The sequence below is a fragment of the Vulpes lagopus genome, chromosome 7 (assembly GCF_018345385.1).
Source record: "Vulpes lagopus strain Blue_001 chromosome 7, ASM1834538v1, whole genome shotgun sequence".
NCBI classification, from domain to species: Eukaryota; Metazoa; Chordata; class Mammalia; order Carnivora; family Canidae; genus Vulpes; species Vulpes lagopus.
The window spans coordinates 29,426,333-29,441,456 of NC_054830.1; the positions used below are offsets into that span (position 1 = coordinate 29,426,333).

Genomic DNA, 15,124 nt, shown 5'->3' on the forward strand with positions numbered 1-15,124 from the left:
GGACAAGCACTCCTCCCTAGTATTTAGCATTTTTCTTTTTATCAGCCCCAGTTTGTCATTCTTCAGTTATCTCTAATACATACTTTCTCAGGAGCGAGTTCTAGTCACCAGATTACAGGAATAAGGAAATAAAGGATGGGCTGTGACTTGTTGTATTGGTTATAGGATGACTACGTCCTAGAAGTTCGGCACTTCCAGTGTCCCAAATGGCCTAACCCAGATGCCCCCATCAGCAGTACTTTTGAACTTATCAATGTCATCAAGGAAGAGGCCTTAACAAGGGATGGCCCCACCATTGTTCATGATGAGTATGTATCTATTTCTTAATTTTAAAATTCAAATATTTTTCATGTTGAATTGCTAAGGGAGTGGAAGGGGAAGACAGACTCTCTCGCTTGCGGCCTGTGTTACCAATGTGTATAGGTGCCCACTGCAGATGTGTTTGCATTTTAATGTGTCAGACCTTTCCAAGGCTCCAGATATTCCTGGAAGGTAATGTTCTAGAAAGGTGAAAGCACTATACCAGCTACAAAAGTAGACTTGGCAAGTTTTCTGAGGTTTTATGTTTTAAAAACAATAAGTAAGCAGAGAATTTAATTATTAGTTAACTGTTTATATTAATTATTTTTTAATCTCTACAGTGAATTTCAGCCAACACTTATTAAAGAAAAAACTTTTTAAATATGGTTTAATTGATTAGGAGTGAGAAAGTTACTATTAATGATTAATCTAGAATTTACAATGTGTTTTGCAGTTTAAAGAATGACTCAAAGAGAATAATTTGCCTCTAGGCATCCACATGGTATTCAAACCTAGACACCTTCCTCTCTAGTGAGAGGGAAAGAATCATAGGTAAACTTTATGGTGTTTAGACGATATAATGCAAACTTCATGGCTGGGATTGACCTATAAATCAGTTGTGTAATCCCAGATTGTTTAGAATCTCACAAGCCTTTAGCTAATATGGCACTGATTATAGATCCTCATTTTTCTTTTTTTTTCAAGATTTACTTATTTGAGAGGGCATATGCATGAGTGAGGGGAAGAGCAGAGGGAGAAAAAGAATCTCAAGCAGACTGCACTGAGCACAGCCTGACTCGGGGCTCCATCCCATGACCTTGTGACCATGACTTCAACCGAGAGTCAGATGCTCAACAAACTGAGCTACCCAGGCGCCCCCTATAACCTCATTTTTGTTTTACTTCCAAGGTAGCTCCTTTGGTCAGCAAATTCTCAGTGCATCCATATGTTCATTAAATTAGCAACTACTCTGGAAGCATAGATATTAATCAATTTGAAAGTAAAGTTTATTGTTAAGTCTTTCATTTTTTCTGAACTAATGCTGCATGAAGTGAACACTTGACTCAGTACCTGTAACCTCAAATCTCATTCCCTTGTATTTGAAGATGGACATATTGTTGGCTGCTTCCAAAGAATTTTAAGGAAATAACGACTATTTCAAAATGTTGACCCGACTCTTAATTAGAGTAAGATTAGCTTTAGTTAAATACACTAAGATGCCTAGAAACATGAAAACTGCCCCAGTGTTTAAATAGCATAGGCAGGATCAAAATAATTGTTACTGCTCTACGAAAATTTGGGGTATGCAGTTATAGTATAAAGTTAGGACTGCTTCTAGAGTTTTTTTCCCCACTAATCTGTATTAGCTATTCAAATACCTCTGTGCTTTGCCAGCTTCTACCAATTCAGACTGAATTCTAATGCTGCTGTCCAGTTCTGTGACTGATTTTACTGGCATTTTGTCTTCAATTCAGTAGTGCAGTTAAACTTATATTTCATGGTAAGGGAAGTGAGAAAGAAAAAACTAGCAACTTGTTAAACTATTTAAAAGAACTATTTGATTCATTTGTCTATATTCAAGTTGGAGGTATATTGTCTCATTCAGTGATTATTTTATGCCACATGCTGAATATGTCACCTCTGAAATTAATCAAATGTAGCTTGTTCTTAGGCCTACATAAGAAAAGAGCAAATTAATTCTGAACTAGATCAGCACATGCCACATAGTGAGCTGGATTAAAAGCCACCTGAAGAAACGTGTTCCTTCCTTTATCCACTCTTTGGGAGATAAGCAATTCTGTAGAAATTACTTTTCCACATTACTCAAGCAAATTTGAAATTTTTAAACAGCTGCTAGCTGTAGTGCAATATTCTGAACACCAGTTAGCTTTCAGTTTCCATCTTACCTACTTTTTGCACTTCTAAATATCCCTTCCTGGTAGCCTACAAATACCTCAAAATTTAGCACGTCTAAAACCAAGCTCCTCATTTTCCCAGCCTGCCTCAGCCACTGAGTTGTGCAAACCAGAAACATACGAGAGTCCTCTTGGTATGCCCCCTCCCCTCCACATCTAACTGGCCCTGAGTCTTATTGATGTACACTTTCCAAATTCCTTAACAACCTGGTCAAAACAGTCCTTCATTGAATTATTTCCTGCAGGGCACCTTGCCCCTGGAAAAACTATTTCCTTTGAGGGTTTTTTCGGTCAACAGACACTTTAAAAGTCCCTCTCTTTGAAATGGTTTCTGACTCATCCCAAAGGTAATCATGTAAAATCCCTAACAAACATCACATTCTTACCAATGCTGTTCTTGTGTAGCACATCCTATTGCAACTACTTGTTCATAGGACTATTACCCCACATTGCCGAGACCAGCAAAGGTAACTCATTTGTCCCAGTCTCCATTGGGTGAAGTCAGTGACTGACACGTAGTGGCTACTGTGCTTCAAACTGACCTGCAAATTAAGGATATGTACAATATCCTTAATATGAACTTTCCCCAGAGAGCCTTGTGCCTTACATTTTGTTTACTGTCACTTTGCCCACTCAAAAGTAGAAAAGAGAAGGCCTGACTGCTTGCATTTAAGTCAAAGAGTTGAACTTTGAGTGGACAAATTTGGTATTTGGTCTTTACAGAGATCTCTTAACACCTTCTTTTAGGGTTCTCAGCTGTGTGCCAGATGGATGAAGTTTCTAGATAAATGATCTAAGGATAAAATTCCACACTCAAACGTAAACTGATTCTATTTGAGGAGAAGCACAGCTTAAAGGCAAACTGCTTTATTCACAGCATCCTATATTCAAGACAGTTCTGTTCAGAGGCAGATCTATAACATTACTGTCAAATTGTTTAAGCAGAGCCTACAGAAGAAGTTTGGAACATAAGCACGGTTTTTTACAGTCTCATGAGACTACAGATTAGATGTTCACTCACAGAAGAACAGTTTCTTGTGCAAATATTTAATGTTACTCACTTTGGAGATATATCTATCACCTTTTTAAATCTCCTAGCAAGCAAGCTAATTCCATTAACAATTCTCAAAGTACTATCTGAGGACTGCTGATTGGGAAGGAGGCAGGGATTTCAAAGGTCAAAACTATTTTCATAATAATGCAAAGATACCATTTGCCTTGGTCATTCTCACTCTGATGGCTATCATAATGTGTGCCTACATGGTCTTGTGTTTAATGTTTTCTCAGTTCCAGTTTTTGATACAGTATATTGATAGATATAGCCCAAATAAGCAGAAGCTTTTTTTTTTTTTTTTTTTTTTCAGAAGCTTTTTGAGGATCATTTTCTTTTCATTTAGTCCTGAGATAAGCCATAAGAGGTACAGAAATATATGGACTTCTTTCTGTATAACTGCTACAAAGACACCCACAAATAACCTAATTCTGTTTTTCATTTGAACCTCAATATTACCACACTAGGAGGGTAATTTTAGGATCCCTTCTTCACATATGAGAAAATGGGCCATGTGAAGCTAATAGAGCCTGTATATACAAATAGCAAGTAATCAGAACCAGAACCAGCTAACATAATATGTGGGGTCCCATGTAAAATGAAAATGCAGGAACTCTTGTTCAAAAATTAAGAATGTCCAGATAAAGAGTTCAGATGCTCACCAGACTTGAGAGAAGAGTGGATGAACTCAGAACCTCAACAAAGTAATAGAAAATACAAAAAAAGAACCAGTAACTAAAATGAAAAAATACTCTAGAGGGAATTACAGCATGTGCACATATGCTAACATTCCCATTATAGGGGTCCCAGAAGGAGAAGAGGAAGCGGAAGGGGCAGAAAACTTCCCTAACCTGGGGAAGGAAACAAACATCCAAGTACAGGAAGCAGAAACCAAAAACAAGATGAACCAAGGGAAGTCCACAACAAGACATGAAATAATTACAAAGATAGAATTTTTTTTTTTTTTTAGATTTTTATTTATTCATGAGAAACAGAGAGAGAGAGGCAGAGACACAGGCAGAGGGAGAAGCAGGCTTCATGCAGGGAGCCCGATGTGGGACATGATCCTGGCTCTCCAGGATCATACCCTGGGCTGAAGGCAGTGCTAAACCGCTGAGCTACTCAGGCTGCTCAGATAGATAGAACTTAAAAGAGAAAAGACAGGTTACTTAGGAAGCCCCATAAAGCTATCATCTGATTTTTCAGCAGAAACTTGCAGGCCAGAAGGGAAGTGACATGATGTATTCAAAGTGTAGAAAGGAAAAAACTCACAACCAAGAATACTGTATCCAGTTAACATTCAGAATCAAAGAATAGTTTACCAAACAAAAATTAAGAGTTACTCAACACTAATCCAGCCTTAAAAGAAATGCTAAAGACAACTCTTTAGGTGGAAAAGCAAAGGCTGTAAGTAGAAGAAAATTTCACTGGTAAAAACATATATATATATATATAACAAAGGAAGTAGATCATAAAACTAGTATAAAGGTTAAAAGACCAAAGCAATGAAAATTATATATAAAGAATTACAAAATAAAAAGATGTACAATAGGACATCATATACATAAAATGTGGAGAGGTATAAGTAAGATGTTTGAACTTTAGCAACCACTAACTTAAAATAGACTTATATACTTAGGATGTTATATGTGAACCTTACTGAAACCATAAACCCAAAACCTAGAATAGACACACAAAAATAAAGAGAAAGTAATCAAAACATCACACTAAAGAAAGTCATCAGTCACAGGTAAGAGAGCAAGAGAAGGCAGAACACAGAACTACAAAAATACCCAAAAAACAATAAACAAAATGACATTAAGTACATGCCTCTCAATAAGTATTTTAAGTGGTTTAAATGCTCCAATCAAAGGATAGGGGGTGACTGAATGTATTAAAAAACAAAAAACCCTGTTCAGATGCTGCCTATAAGAGACTCACTTCAGCCCCAAATACATATACAGACTAGAAGTTGAAGGGTTTGAAAAAGATAGTCCACGCAAATGGAAATGAAAAAAGCTGAGGTAGCAATATATATATATATATATATATGACAAAATAGACTTTAAAACAAAGAAGGTAATGAGATAAGGACATTACATAATGATAAAAGTATCAATCCAACAAGGGGATATAACAATTGTTAAGTGCTCCGACATAGGAGCACCTAAATATATAAAAATATTAACAGACATAAAGGGGGAAACTGATGGTAATAAAATAGGTTATCCAGACAGAAAATAAAGAAACATTGGCCTTGGACAACACATCTGGCCAAGTGGATTTAATAGATATATACAGAACATTCCATCCAGAACAGCAGAATACACATTCTTTTCAACAGTGTATTCAACAGAATATTCTCAAAGATAGATCACATGTTAAACCATAAAACAAGTCTCCATAAATTTAAAAAGACTGAAATCCCATCAAACATTTTTTCTGACCACAACAGTATGAAACTATAAGAAAAAAAACTGGAAAAAGACAAACATATGGAAGATGAGTTAATGAAGAAATCAAAGAGGAAATCAAAAAATACCTAGAGGCAAATGAAAATGGAACACAAAATCTTTGAGGTTCAAAATCTTATGAGATGCAGCAAAAGCCGTTCTAAGAAGGAAATTTATAGCAATACAGGCCTACCTCAGGAAACAAGAAAAATCTCAAACAATCTAACCTAGTAAACTAAAGGAACTAGAAAAAGGACAAACAAAGCCAAAATCTAGTAGGGAAGGAAATAATAAAGATCAGAGTAGAAATAAATGGAGACTATAAATAAACTACAGAAAAGATCAATGAAACCAAGACCTGGTTCTTTGAAAACTGGGCAACTTTTAACCAGACTCCTCAAGAAAGCAAGCAGACTCAAATAACATTAGAAATATAAGAGAAGTTACAACCAAGTTCAAAGAAATACAAAGGATTATAATAGACTATTAAAAATTATAAGCCAGCAAGTGAGATATAAATCTAGAAGAGGGCAGCCTGGGTGGCCCAGTGGTTTAGCACCGCCTTTAGCCCAGGGCATGATCCTGGAGGCCCAGGATCATGTCCCATGTCAGGTTCCCTGCTTGGAGCCTGCTTCTCCCTCTGCCTGTGTCTTTGCCTCTCTCTCTCTCTCAGGTGCCCCCCTCAGTGCCTGTCACCAGTCACCCTGTCCCCCCGCCCACCTCCCCTTTCATTACCCCTTGTTTGTTTCCCAGAGTTAGAAGTCTCCCGTGTTCTATCACCTTACTGATATTTCCCACTCATTTTCTCTCCTTTCCCCTTTAATCCCTTTCACTATAAAAATTATATTCTATTAATAGATTCAGGAAAAGCATTTGACAAAATTCAGCATCTACTCATGATGATAAAAACTCTCAACAAAAGGGGTTTGCAGGGAACATACCTAAATAGAATAAAGGCCACATGACAAACACAGCTAATATCCTACTAAATGATGATAAGCTAAAAACTTTTCCTCTAAGATCAGGAACAAGAAAAAAAGATACCCACTCTCAACATTTTTACTCAGCAAAGTACTAGAAGTCTTATCCACAAAAATCAGACAAGAAAAGTAATAAAAGGCATCCAGTTGGTAAGGAAGAGGTAAAACTGTCACCATTTGCAGGTGATATTACATATAGAATGAATGAATTTAGTAAAGTTGCAGGAAATAAAATCAATATAATCTGCCACATTTCTATACAATTATAAAAAAGTGGCAGAAGGCAACACAATCCCATTTATAATTGCATGAAAAAGAATAGAATAACTAAGAATAAACTTAACCAAGAAGATGAAAGACCTACACTCTGAAAACTGTAAGACGCTGATGAAAGAGACTGAAGATGACACAAATGTAAAGACATACCTTGCTTATTTCAACAGTTAATATTAAAAATGTCCATTCTACCCAAAGTGACCTACATATTCAATACAATTCTTACCAAATACCAATAGTACTTTTCACAGAGCTAGAATAAATAATCCTAAAATTTGTATGGAACTACAAAAGACCACTCACAGCCAAAGCAGTTTTGAGAAAGAATAAAGCTGGAGGTATCATAGTCCCTGATTTCAAACTATACTACAAAGCTGTAGTTATCAAAACAGCATAATACTGGCGCAAAAACAGAAACCTAGATCATTGGAACAGAATAATGAGCCCAGAAATAAACCCATGCTTATATGATCAAGTAATCTATGACAAAGAAGGCAGTAATATACAATGGGGAAAAGACGGTCTTTTCAATAACTGGTGCTGGGAACACTGGACAGCTACATGTAAAAGAAAAAAACACAAAACAAAACTGGACCACTTTCCTATACTATACACAAAATAAACTCAAAATGGATTAAAGACCTAAATGTGAGACCTGAACCCATAAAAGTCCTAAAAGAAAACACCGGCAGTGATGTCTTAGACATCCACCTTAGCATCATTTTTCTGGATCTGTCTTCTCAGGCAAAGGAAAAAAAAAAAACACAGTTGAGACTATATCAAATTACAAAACTTTTTCATACTGAGGGAAGCAACAAAAAAAGGCAGCCCACTGAATGGGAGAAGACATTAGCAAATGATACATCTGATATGGAGCTAATATCCGAAATATATGAAGAACTCCTAAAACTCAATATAAAAAATGCAAATAACCTGATTAAAAGTGGGCAGAGGACCTGAATCAACCTTTTTCCAAAGAAAACATCCAAAGATGGCCAACAGACACATGAAAGGTGTGCAGTATCACTAATCATCAGGGAGAAGCAAAGCAAAACCACAGTGATAAGTCAGCTCGCATCAGTCAGAATGGCTAATATAAAAAGGGAAAGTAACAAGTGTTGGCAAAGTTATAAAGAAAAGGGAACCCTTGTCCACTGTTTGTGGGAATATAAATTAGTGCAGCCACTGCATAAAACAGTACAGAAGTTCCTCAGGAAAGTAAAAATAGAAATGCCATGTGATCCTAATAATTCCACTTCTGGCTATTTATCAGAAGAAAACAAAAGTGCTGATTGAAAAAGATGCATGCACTCCTATGTTTATTGCAGCATTATTTACAATAGCCACAATATGGATGAAACCTAAGTGTCCATAAATAGATGAGAGGATACAGAAGATATGGTGTATCATACCATGGAATATTACTCAGCCATAAACGGAAGGAACTCTCACCATTTACAACATGGGTGGAAGGTATTAGGCTAAGTGAAAAGTCCTTTAAAAACAAATACCACAGAATTTCACTTTTATGTGGAATCTAAAAAAACAAAAACAGAAATAGACTCAAATACACAGTGAAAATTATGGTTGTCAGAGGGTAGTGGGGAGATGGGCCAAATTGGTGAAGGGGATAAGTTAAACTTCAAGTTATAAGTAAATCATAGGGATGAAAAGGATAGCAGAGAGAATATAGTTAATAATGCTTAATAAGTTGTATGGCCAATATACTTATCTTGGTGAATATTTCATAATGTATATACTTGTCAAATCACTAGCTTATACACTTGAAACAATATTGTATATTAACTATACCACAACAAAAAAAATAATAACTTATAGATGGCAGCAGGACAGCATTAAACTAAGTGTAGGACTCTTCTGAGGAGGAGACCCATCAAAGAGCAGGACTCTCCATAATACACAGATTGAACCCAGGAAGCCACTGTCCCTCGCTGCAGTCAGATCCAGATCTATCATCTAGCCCTGCTGCTTAACACTGCCTCCCACTGGTTGTCACAGGAAGCCCTCCTGCCCTCATCTTCATTTCTCCAGACTACATTTTTCCTACTTTAATTTCTCATTCACTTCCAAAGTTTTAATTTCTTAAAGTCTTGTGGAAGGCTTTTGTATTGCCTTTATTCCCCTGGATTGATGAATATTCAAGCCTTAATTCTGTCTTCCTTCCTGCCCTAATGATTTCTAAGGGAAACTTCACTTTCTTTGTAGTGACAGGGTTATAACTCTGGATTGCATTCTTTAAAAAAAAAAAAAAAGATTTTATTTATTCATGAGAGAGAGAGGCAGAGACAGAAGCAGGCTGCTCGCAGGGAGCCCAATGTGGGACTCGATCCCTGAACCCAGGATCACGCCCTGAGCCAAAGACAGACACTCAACTGCTACAACACCCAGGTGTCCCTGGATTGCATTCCTGATTATGATTTTTAAAACCTCTTAAAAGCAAAAGTAGAATAACTGTAATTAGATGGAAGAGTAAAAAGTATCATTAAATGGGCAGAAGCATATATACAAGGAACCCCAATGTTTTAAAATGAACATAGAGCATTTTAAAACATTACCTCTGTCAGGAACTTAAAGTACTTTTATTTCTTTGAGACATAGGCAAGGAAAGATGAAAATACATTTATTTAATTGCACTAAATAAATATTGCTCTCAATGGACACTTTGAGAAAGGCAAACTATCAAAGTCAGTGTATTTATATACTATTCTTGTTTTATCTAGATTATAAATCACTTCTATTACTTTTTCACCAAGTCTTTGTAGTTTAAAGTGCAAATCCATGAAACTCAACAAACATCCTTAATCCTATTTAATTCCTAAACTTCTGAGAATAGCCTTCATTTTTTCAGGCTTTATCCTTTCATTATAATGCTTGGTATATAGAAGATACTTAAATTATCTATGAATTTGACTAATTTAACTTAGTTTCTAGTCATGTATGAAATCTTACTGTGTAGGTACTTCCTTTTAATTTGGGTATTTATTAATTTAAGTGTGGCAAAATCTGGGAGAGGCAATCTAAGGAAAGACCACAGTAATACTACATGCGAGTACACGTTATATAATAAAATACAAAATACCTGACTTTTCTCTCTGAATGACTGTGGATAGCTTTAAGAAAGAGATTAAGTTGGGGTATAAATGGCCCTGAGTCTAAGAGTTTCACCATAACAGATTTAGCAAAGGTTAGATTATTATCCTACTGGAAAAAAAATAAATATACAGATGACTTTTTAAAAAAATCACTAGTCATGCTAAAATAAGAAGGTATACTCACACAATTTAGAATCTGAGGGAAGCCAACCTGATGATCAAATCAAGAACAAAAAAATACAGTGAATCAGTTACTAGAGCAGTTATAAGAGAATTTAAAAACGTACGCTCAGAAATTTAACAGAAGACTACAATATTTAATCAGAAACATGTATTATTAAACAGGAACAAATGAGAGTCTAAGAAATGTGAAAAACAAGAGATGGGCTAGTAGTAGTAAAACAGAAGTGAAATCAAACTCCATTATAAAAGCTAGATGGGTAAGTTCTAACATGTCTGAGAGGTAATCCATGTTGAGAAAGAGACTAAAGAAGAAGAAATAATGATTGAGATTTTCTATAGACTAAATAAAGGGATGAGTAAAGTCTCATAAAACATACAATTTTGGAAAATGGTAAAGAAAAAATTAGGGAAGGCATAAAATAACATTGGGAAGGAAAAGACCTACCATTTATCTGTAGTTACATTAAAAATATTTGATAATTTGCCTAGGCGTGACAATGTTTACATATTTTTTAAAATCCTCGTCTTTTAATTCTTAGACTAAAATATTAATGAATTACTTGGGATATGTTTCAAAGTATATATGGGAGAGGAAGTAGATGTGAAACAAAATTGGTCATGAGCACATAACCACTGTAAATGAGTAATGACTATGTGAAAGTGACTGCTTTTGCATGTGTTTGATATTTTCTAATAATAAAAGATTAAAAATAGAAATATATTAAAGAAAATAAACATTTGAAATTCTTCACACTAATAAATGTTGAAGTCTAGATAATAAGCATAATAAATGGTGTTTATTGAACACATGGTATGTACTAGCCTCTGTTCTGGGCTATTAACATGTATCAGCTCAAATTAAACTCATCTGATAAACAATAGTTTATATAATTTTATATATAATTTATATATACGATTAAAATTTTATAAATAATTGATTATATATAATAAACAATAGTTATACCAATGGATTACTGTGAATATCCTGTTAGTACATGTAAAATACCAATAATAAGAGAGCCTGGCACATAGTAAGAACATAACACACCTTAGTGTTTACTAAGAACTGAATAACCAGGTGAGTTCCCAAACTGTTAAGGCACATCAAGTCCTCACACCAGGCTATAGTTGGACAGTAACACAAAGAGGAAATTTAATGTAACCATGATTTTTTAAAAAAATCAAATAACAAAGCTAGTATAGAAAAGTATAGGGCAATCTTATTTGATTATGGGTGTAAAAGTCTAAGTAAAATACTGTCAAGTAAAATCCAGTGTGTTGGGTTAAAAGAATTATGTATAGTGAAAAAGTAAGATTTACCCTAGAGCTGTAGAGGGGGTAAATGTTACCACTATTCTCTCACGTGAATGCAGGACACTGTCAAAGGAATTTCTTAGAAAATCAATAGATGTTGGAAAGTGCAGAATAAAATCACACTCACTAATGATCTCCCTCCTCAAAAGAAATCTCTTAGCAAACTGAAAGTCAAAAGCCTCTTCTTTAACTTGATAAATGTTATTTATTGGAAGCCTACAGCAAAGATTTTTCTTTAATATTAAAAACTTAGAAGCTTTACCATTAAAGAAAACAATATGAACCTCCTTGCAAATAAATACCTGTTAGAATGCAGAACTGATTCTAGCCAATGTAAGAAAACCAAAAGATATAAGAAATATAAAAGTTGAAGAGACAAAACTGATATTATTGGTAGATAAAGATGTCACAACTTCCTAGAGAACCTACAAATTATTAGGAGCTTAATTGCATGGCTAGATACAAGTTCACCATGTGAAAATCAATAACTTTCCTATAGATCAACTGAAACTACACAAAATGTCATAAAGAGAGGCCATGCTTAAGAGTAACAAACTCTAAAGCACCTAGAAATTACCCTAAAATGAAACTAGCAGAGACAATAAAGAAAACTATAAAATATAATTGAAAATTACAAAAGACCTGAAAAAAGGGAGAAAAGATCTCATGTTCATGAACAGAAAAACTCAAAAAGATGTTAGTTTCCTCAAACCAATAAATATATTCAGCACAAGCTAACCAAAATCCCCCAAAAAACTTGTGTTTACTGACAATCTAGTTTCAAAATTAATATGAAACAGGATGGGAAGGGATAGAGCAGTTAGAAGTATTTAGAAATCAGTATACAAGCAAAAATGAAAATATGTTTAAAGCACACAAGAAAAATGAAACAATGAATGTAGAGACAGCCAAGACTACTGTAGAAACTTGTTTTTTCAGATGTCAAGACTTATTAAAACTTTATGGGAATTTGGGGATCCCTGGGTGGCTCAGCGGTTTGGCGCCTGCCTTTGGCCCAGGGCACGATCCTGGAGTCCCGGGATCAAGTCCCTCGTCAGGCTCCTGGCATGGAGCCTGTTTCTCCTTCCTCCTGTGTCTCTGCCTCTCTCTCTCTCTCTCATAAATAAATAAATAAATAAATAAATAAATAAATAAATAAATAAATAAACCTTTAAAAAAAAAACTTTATGGGAATTAAATCAGATTAAAGGGCCAGAGAGTTAAAAACAGGCTTGCATATATGAGAATTTAGTATATGATACAAAGGAAGCTCAAGTCAATGAGAAAAGATGAGACTATCCAATTTTAAAAAGTAGTTATTAATCGGAAAAATAACTAAAATCAGACCTTTACCTTATATCAAAATAAGATTCAGATGAATTAAACAATGAAATGTAAAAAATAAAAATAGAAAAATGTAGGAGAATGTTTTTAAAATGCTGGGTTAGAAAAAGCCTTCTCGGGACACCTGGGTAGCTCAGTGGTTGAGCGTCTGCCTTTGGAATCACAGGATCAAGTCCCGCATCAGGTTCCCCACAAAGAGCTGGCTTCTCCCTCTGCCTAAGTCTCTGCCTCTCTCTGTCTCCCATGAATAAACAAATAAATGAAATCAATCTTAAAAAAAAAAGAAAAAGAAAAAGCATTCTCAAGATTCCAGTAAAGCCAAAAATAAGACATGATCAATTTGATTATGTGTAAACCATACTTCAGTTTAACAAAAACACCTACAATGTTAAGAGAAAGTAGAGACTGGGGAAAAAAATTTTACAATCTATCCTACAAATAAAAGAGACAGAGTGAAGAAAAATAGCCAAAGTATATTAATAAACAATTTCAGAAGAATAAATACAGATGAGCCATAAATACAGAAGATTCTCAACCCCTCTGGTAATCGAGAAAATGCAACATTTTTTTAAACAACATTAGGAAACAATCTTCCACCTATCAGCAGAAGCATTTTGATTTTATTTTTTTTTATTTTTTTAAGCATTTTGATTTTAAAATGAGGAAAAGCAAGTACTCTCATGCTGGGAGATGTATAACAGGTAAAAACCACTAAGAGAAATATCATAGTATCTTTAGAACTAAAAATGGGCATAGCTGTGATCTAGTTCTCCTACTCATGGTACTTCTGCTGGCGTGCATAAATGCCCATCTACAACGAAGAGAGTACATCCAGTATGCATACAGCACATGAAGTAATGAGCTGGCCTGAAATGTACTGATAGACACCTCTGGGTGGCTAGACCTAAATGCAGAGCAGGTTTTACCTCTAGATAGGTTACCTTTCAAGTTAGGGCCTTTTTTTTTTTTTTTTTTTTGTATTAAAGATGTAAAACATCAGTACATGTAATAGTTTTTTACAGAATAGTAAGTACAATATATACAAATGCTAGTTTCATTTCTACCAGCATCACTACCTGGAACAATTCATTTAATCCCTTTGTTTTATCACTAATACACCACGTTCCTTGGAAAAATGGGGCTGCCAACCCAGCCTGATGAAGAAGTCTACCCTTCTAAGTGTGTGTGCGCACGTGCACGTGTGTGCGTGAGAAAGAGTATTTGCCAGATTTTTCCAAGACTTTATTGAAGATACTCTTAACTGGCAGTTCCACTTCAGTGCCAAAAATAATTACCAAATATGAAATGCGTTTTGAAAATTTTCAGATTGTACTTTGAGCCATATAATTCCATTTCAAGTCACATTTTGTAAGTTCAATTCAGCTTTTTGGGATGGTTAAAAAAAATTTTTCAGATCCTTTCACCACCTCTACTTGTCCAGTAGCTTGTAGTTAGGTTTCTTGTATTCTTTTTCCTTTTATGTCATCCACCTCATCCTCAACCTTATGTCTTCTATAGCCATCCCCAGTCTAATTTTGAACCTCTCATTTCATCTGGGATATCATGCTGAGCATCTGATAAGTCAGTTTGGGAGATTTTACATTCATGAACAAATGTCACCTTTATGCTAGCCTCTACATCTCTCCCCCTGTCCAGCATTTCATTCATTTTAAGAAAAGATGTCAATGCAGTCTATTTAGCTTCTATGAAAATATATGATGTTAATTTCATTCCATAAATTCAATCCCTTAGCAAATCTGAAATAGCATTTTTTTTCTTCTCTCCAAGGTATGGAGCAGTTTCAGCAGGAATGTTGTGTGCCCTTACCACCCTCTCCCAGCAACTGGAGAATGAAAATGCTGTGGATGTTTTCCAGGTTGCAAAAATGATTAATCTTATGAGGCCTGGAGTATTCACAGACATTGTAAGTACTTTGCTTCTTTGTAAAAGCTATTACTTCATCATTTGAAACTCGGGCTCACACTTGAATTAGAGCACTGGGATGGTTTTGCCTTCCTAGGGATGTTTGGCAATGCCTGGAGGCTTTCTGGTTGTCATAACTGGAGATGGAAAAAAAAAAGTGCTCTGGCACCTATTGAATAGAACCCAGGGATGCTGCTAAACATCTTACAATGCATGATATAGACTCTACAACAAAGAATTACCTGCCTTAAAACATCAATAGTGCTGAGAT

The 15,124-nt window shown here is 35.2% G+C and overlaps 1 protein-coding gene across 3 annotated transcripts in view; it reads left to right on the forward strand.

Moving 5' to 3' along the window:
- PTPRG (protein tyrosine phosphatase receptor type G) overlaps window positions 1-15,124 on the forward strand; it is a 701,064-nt gene that overhangs the window by 680,980 nt on the left and 4,960 nt on the right. For all 3 annotated transcript variants that reach the window (XM_041764114.1, XM_041764115.1, XM_041764112.1), the window contains 2 exons: window positions 166-308; window positions 14,719-14,854. In XM_041764114.1, the coding sequence (XP_041620048.1) occupies window positions 166-308; window positions 14,719-14,854 (279 nt within the window). The remainder of the gene's footprint in view (window positions 1-165; window positions 309-14,718; window positions 14,855-15,124) is intronic.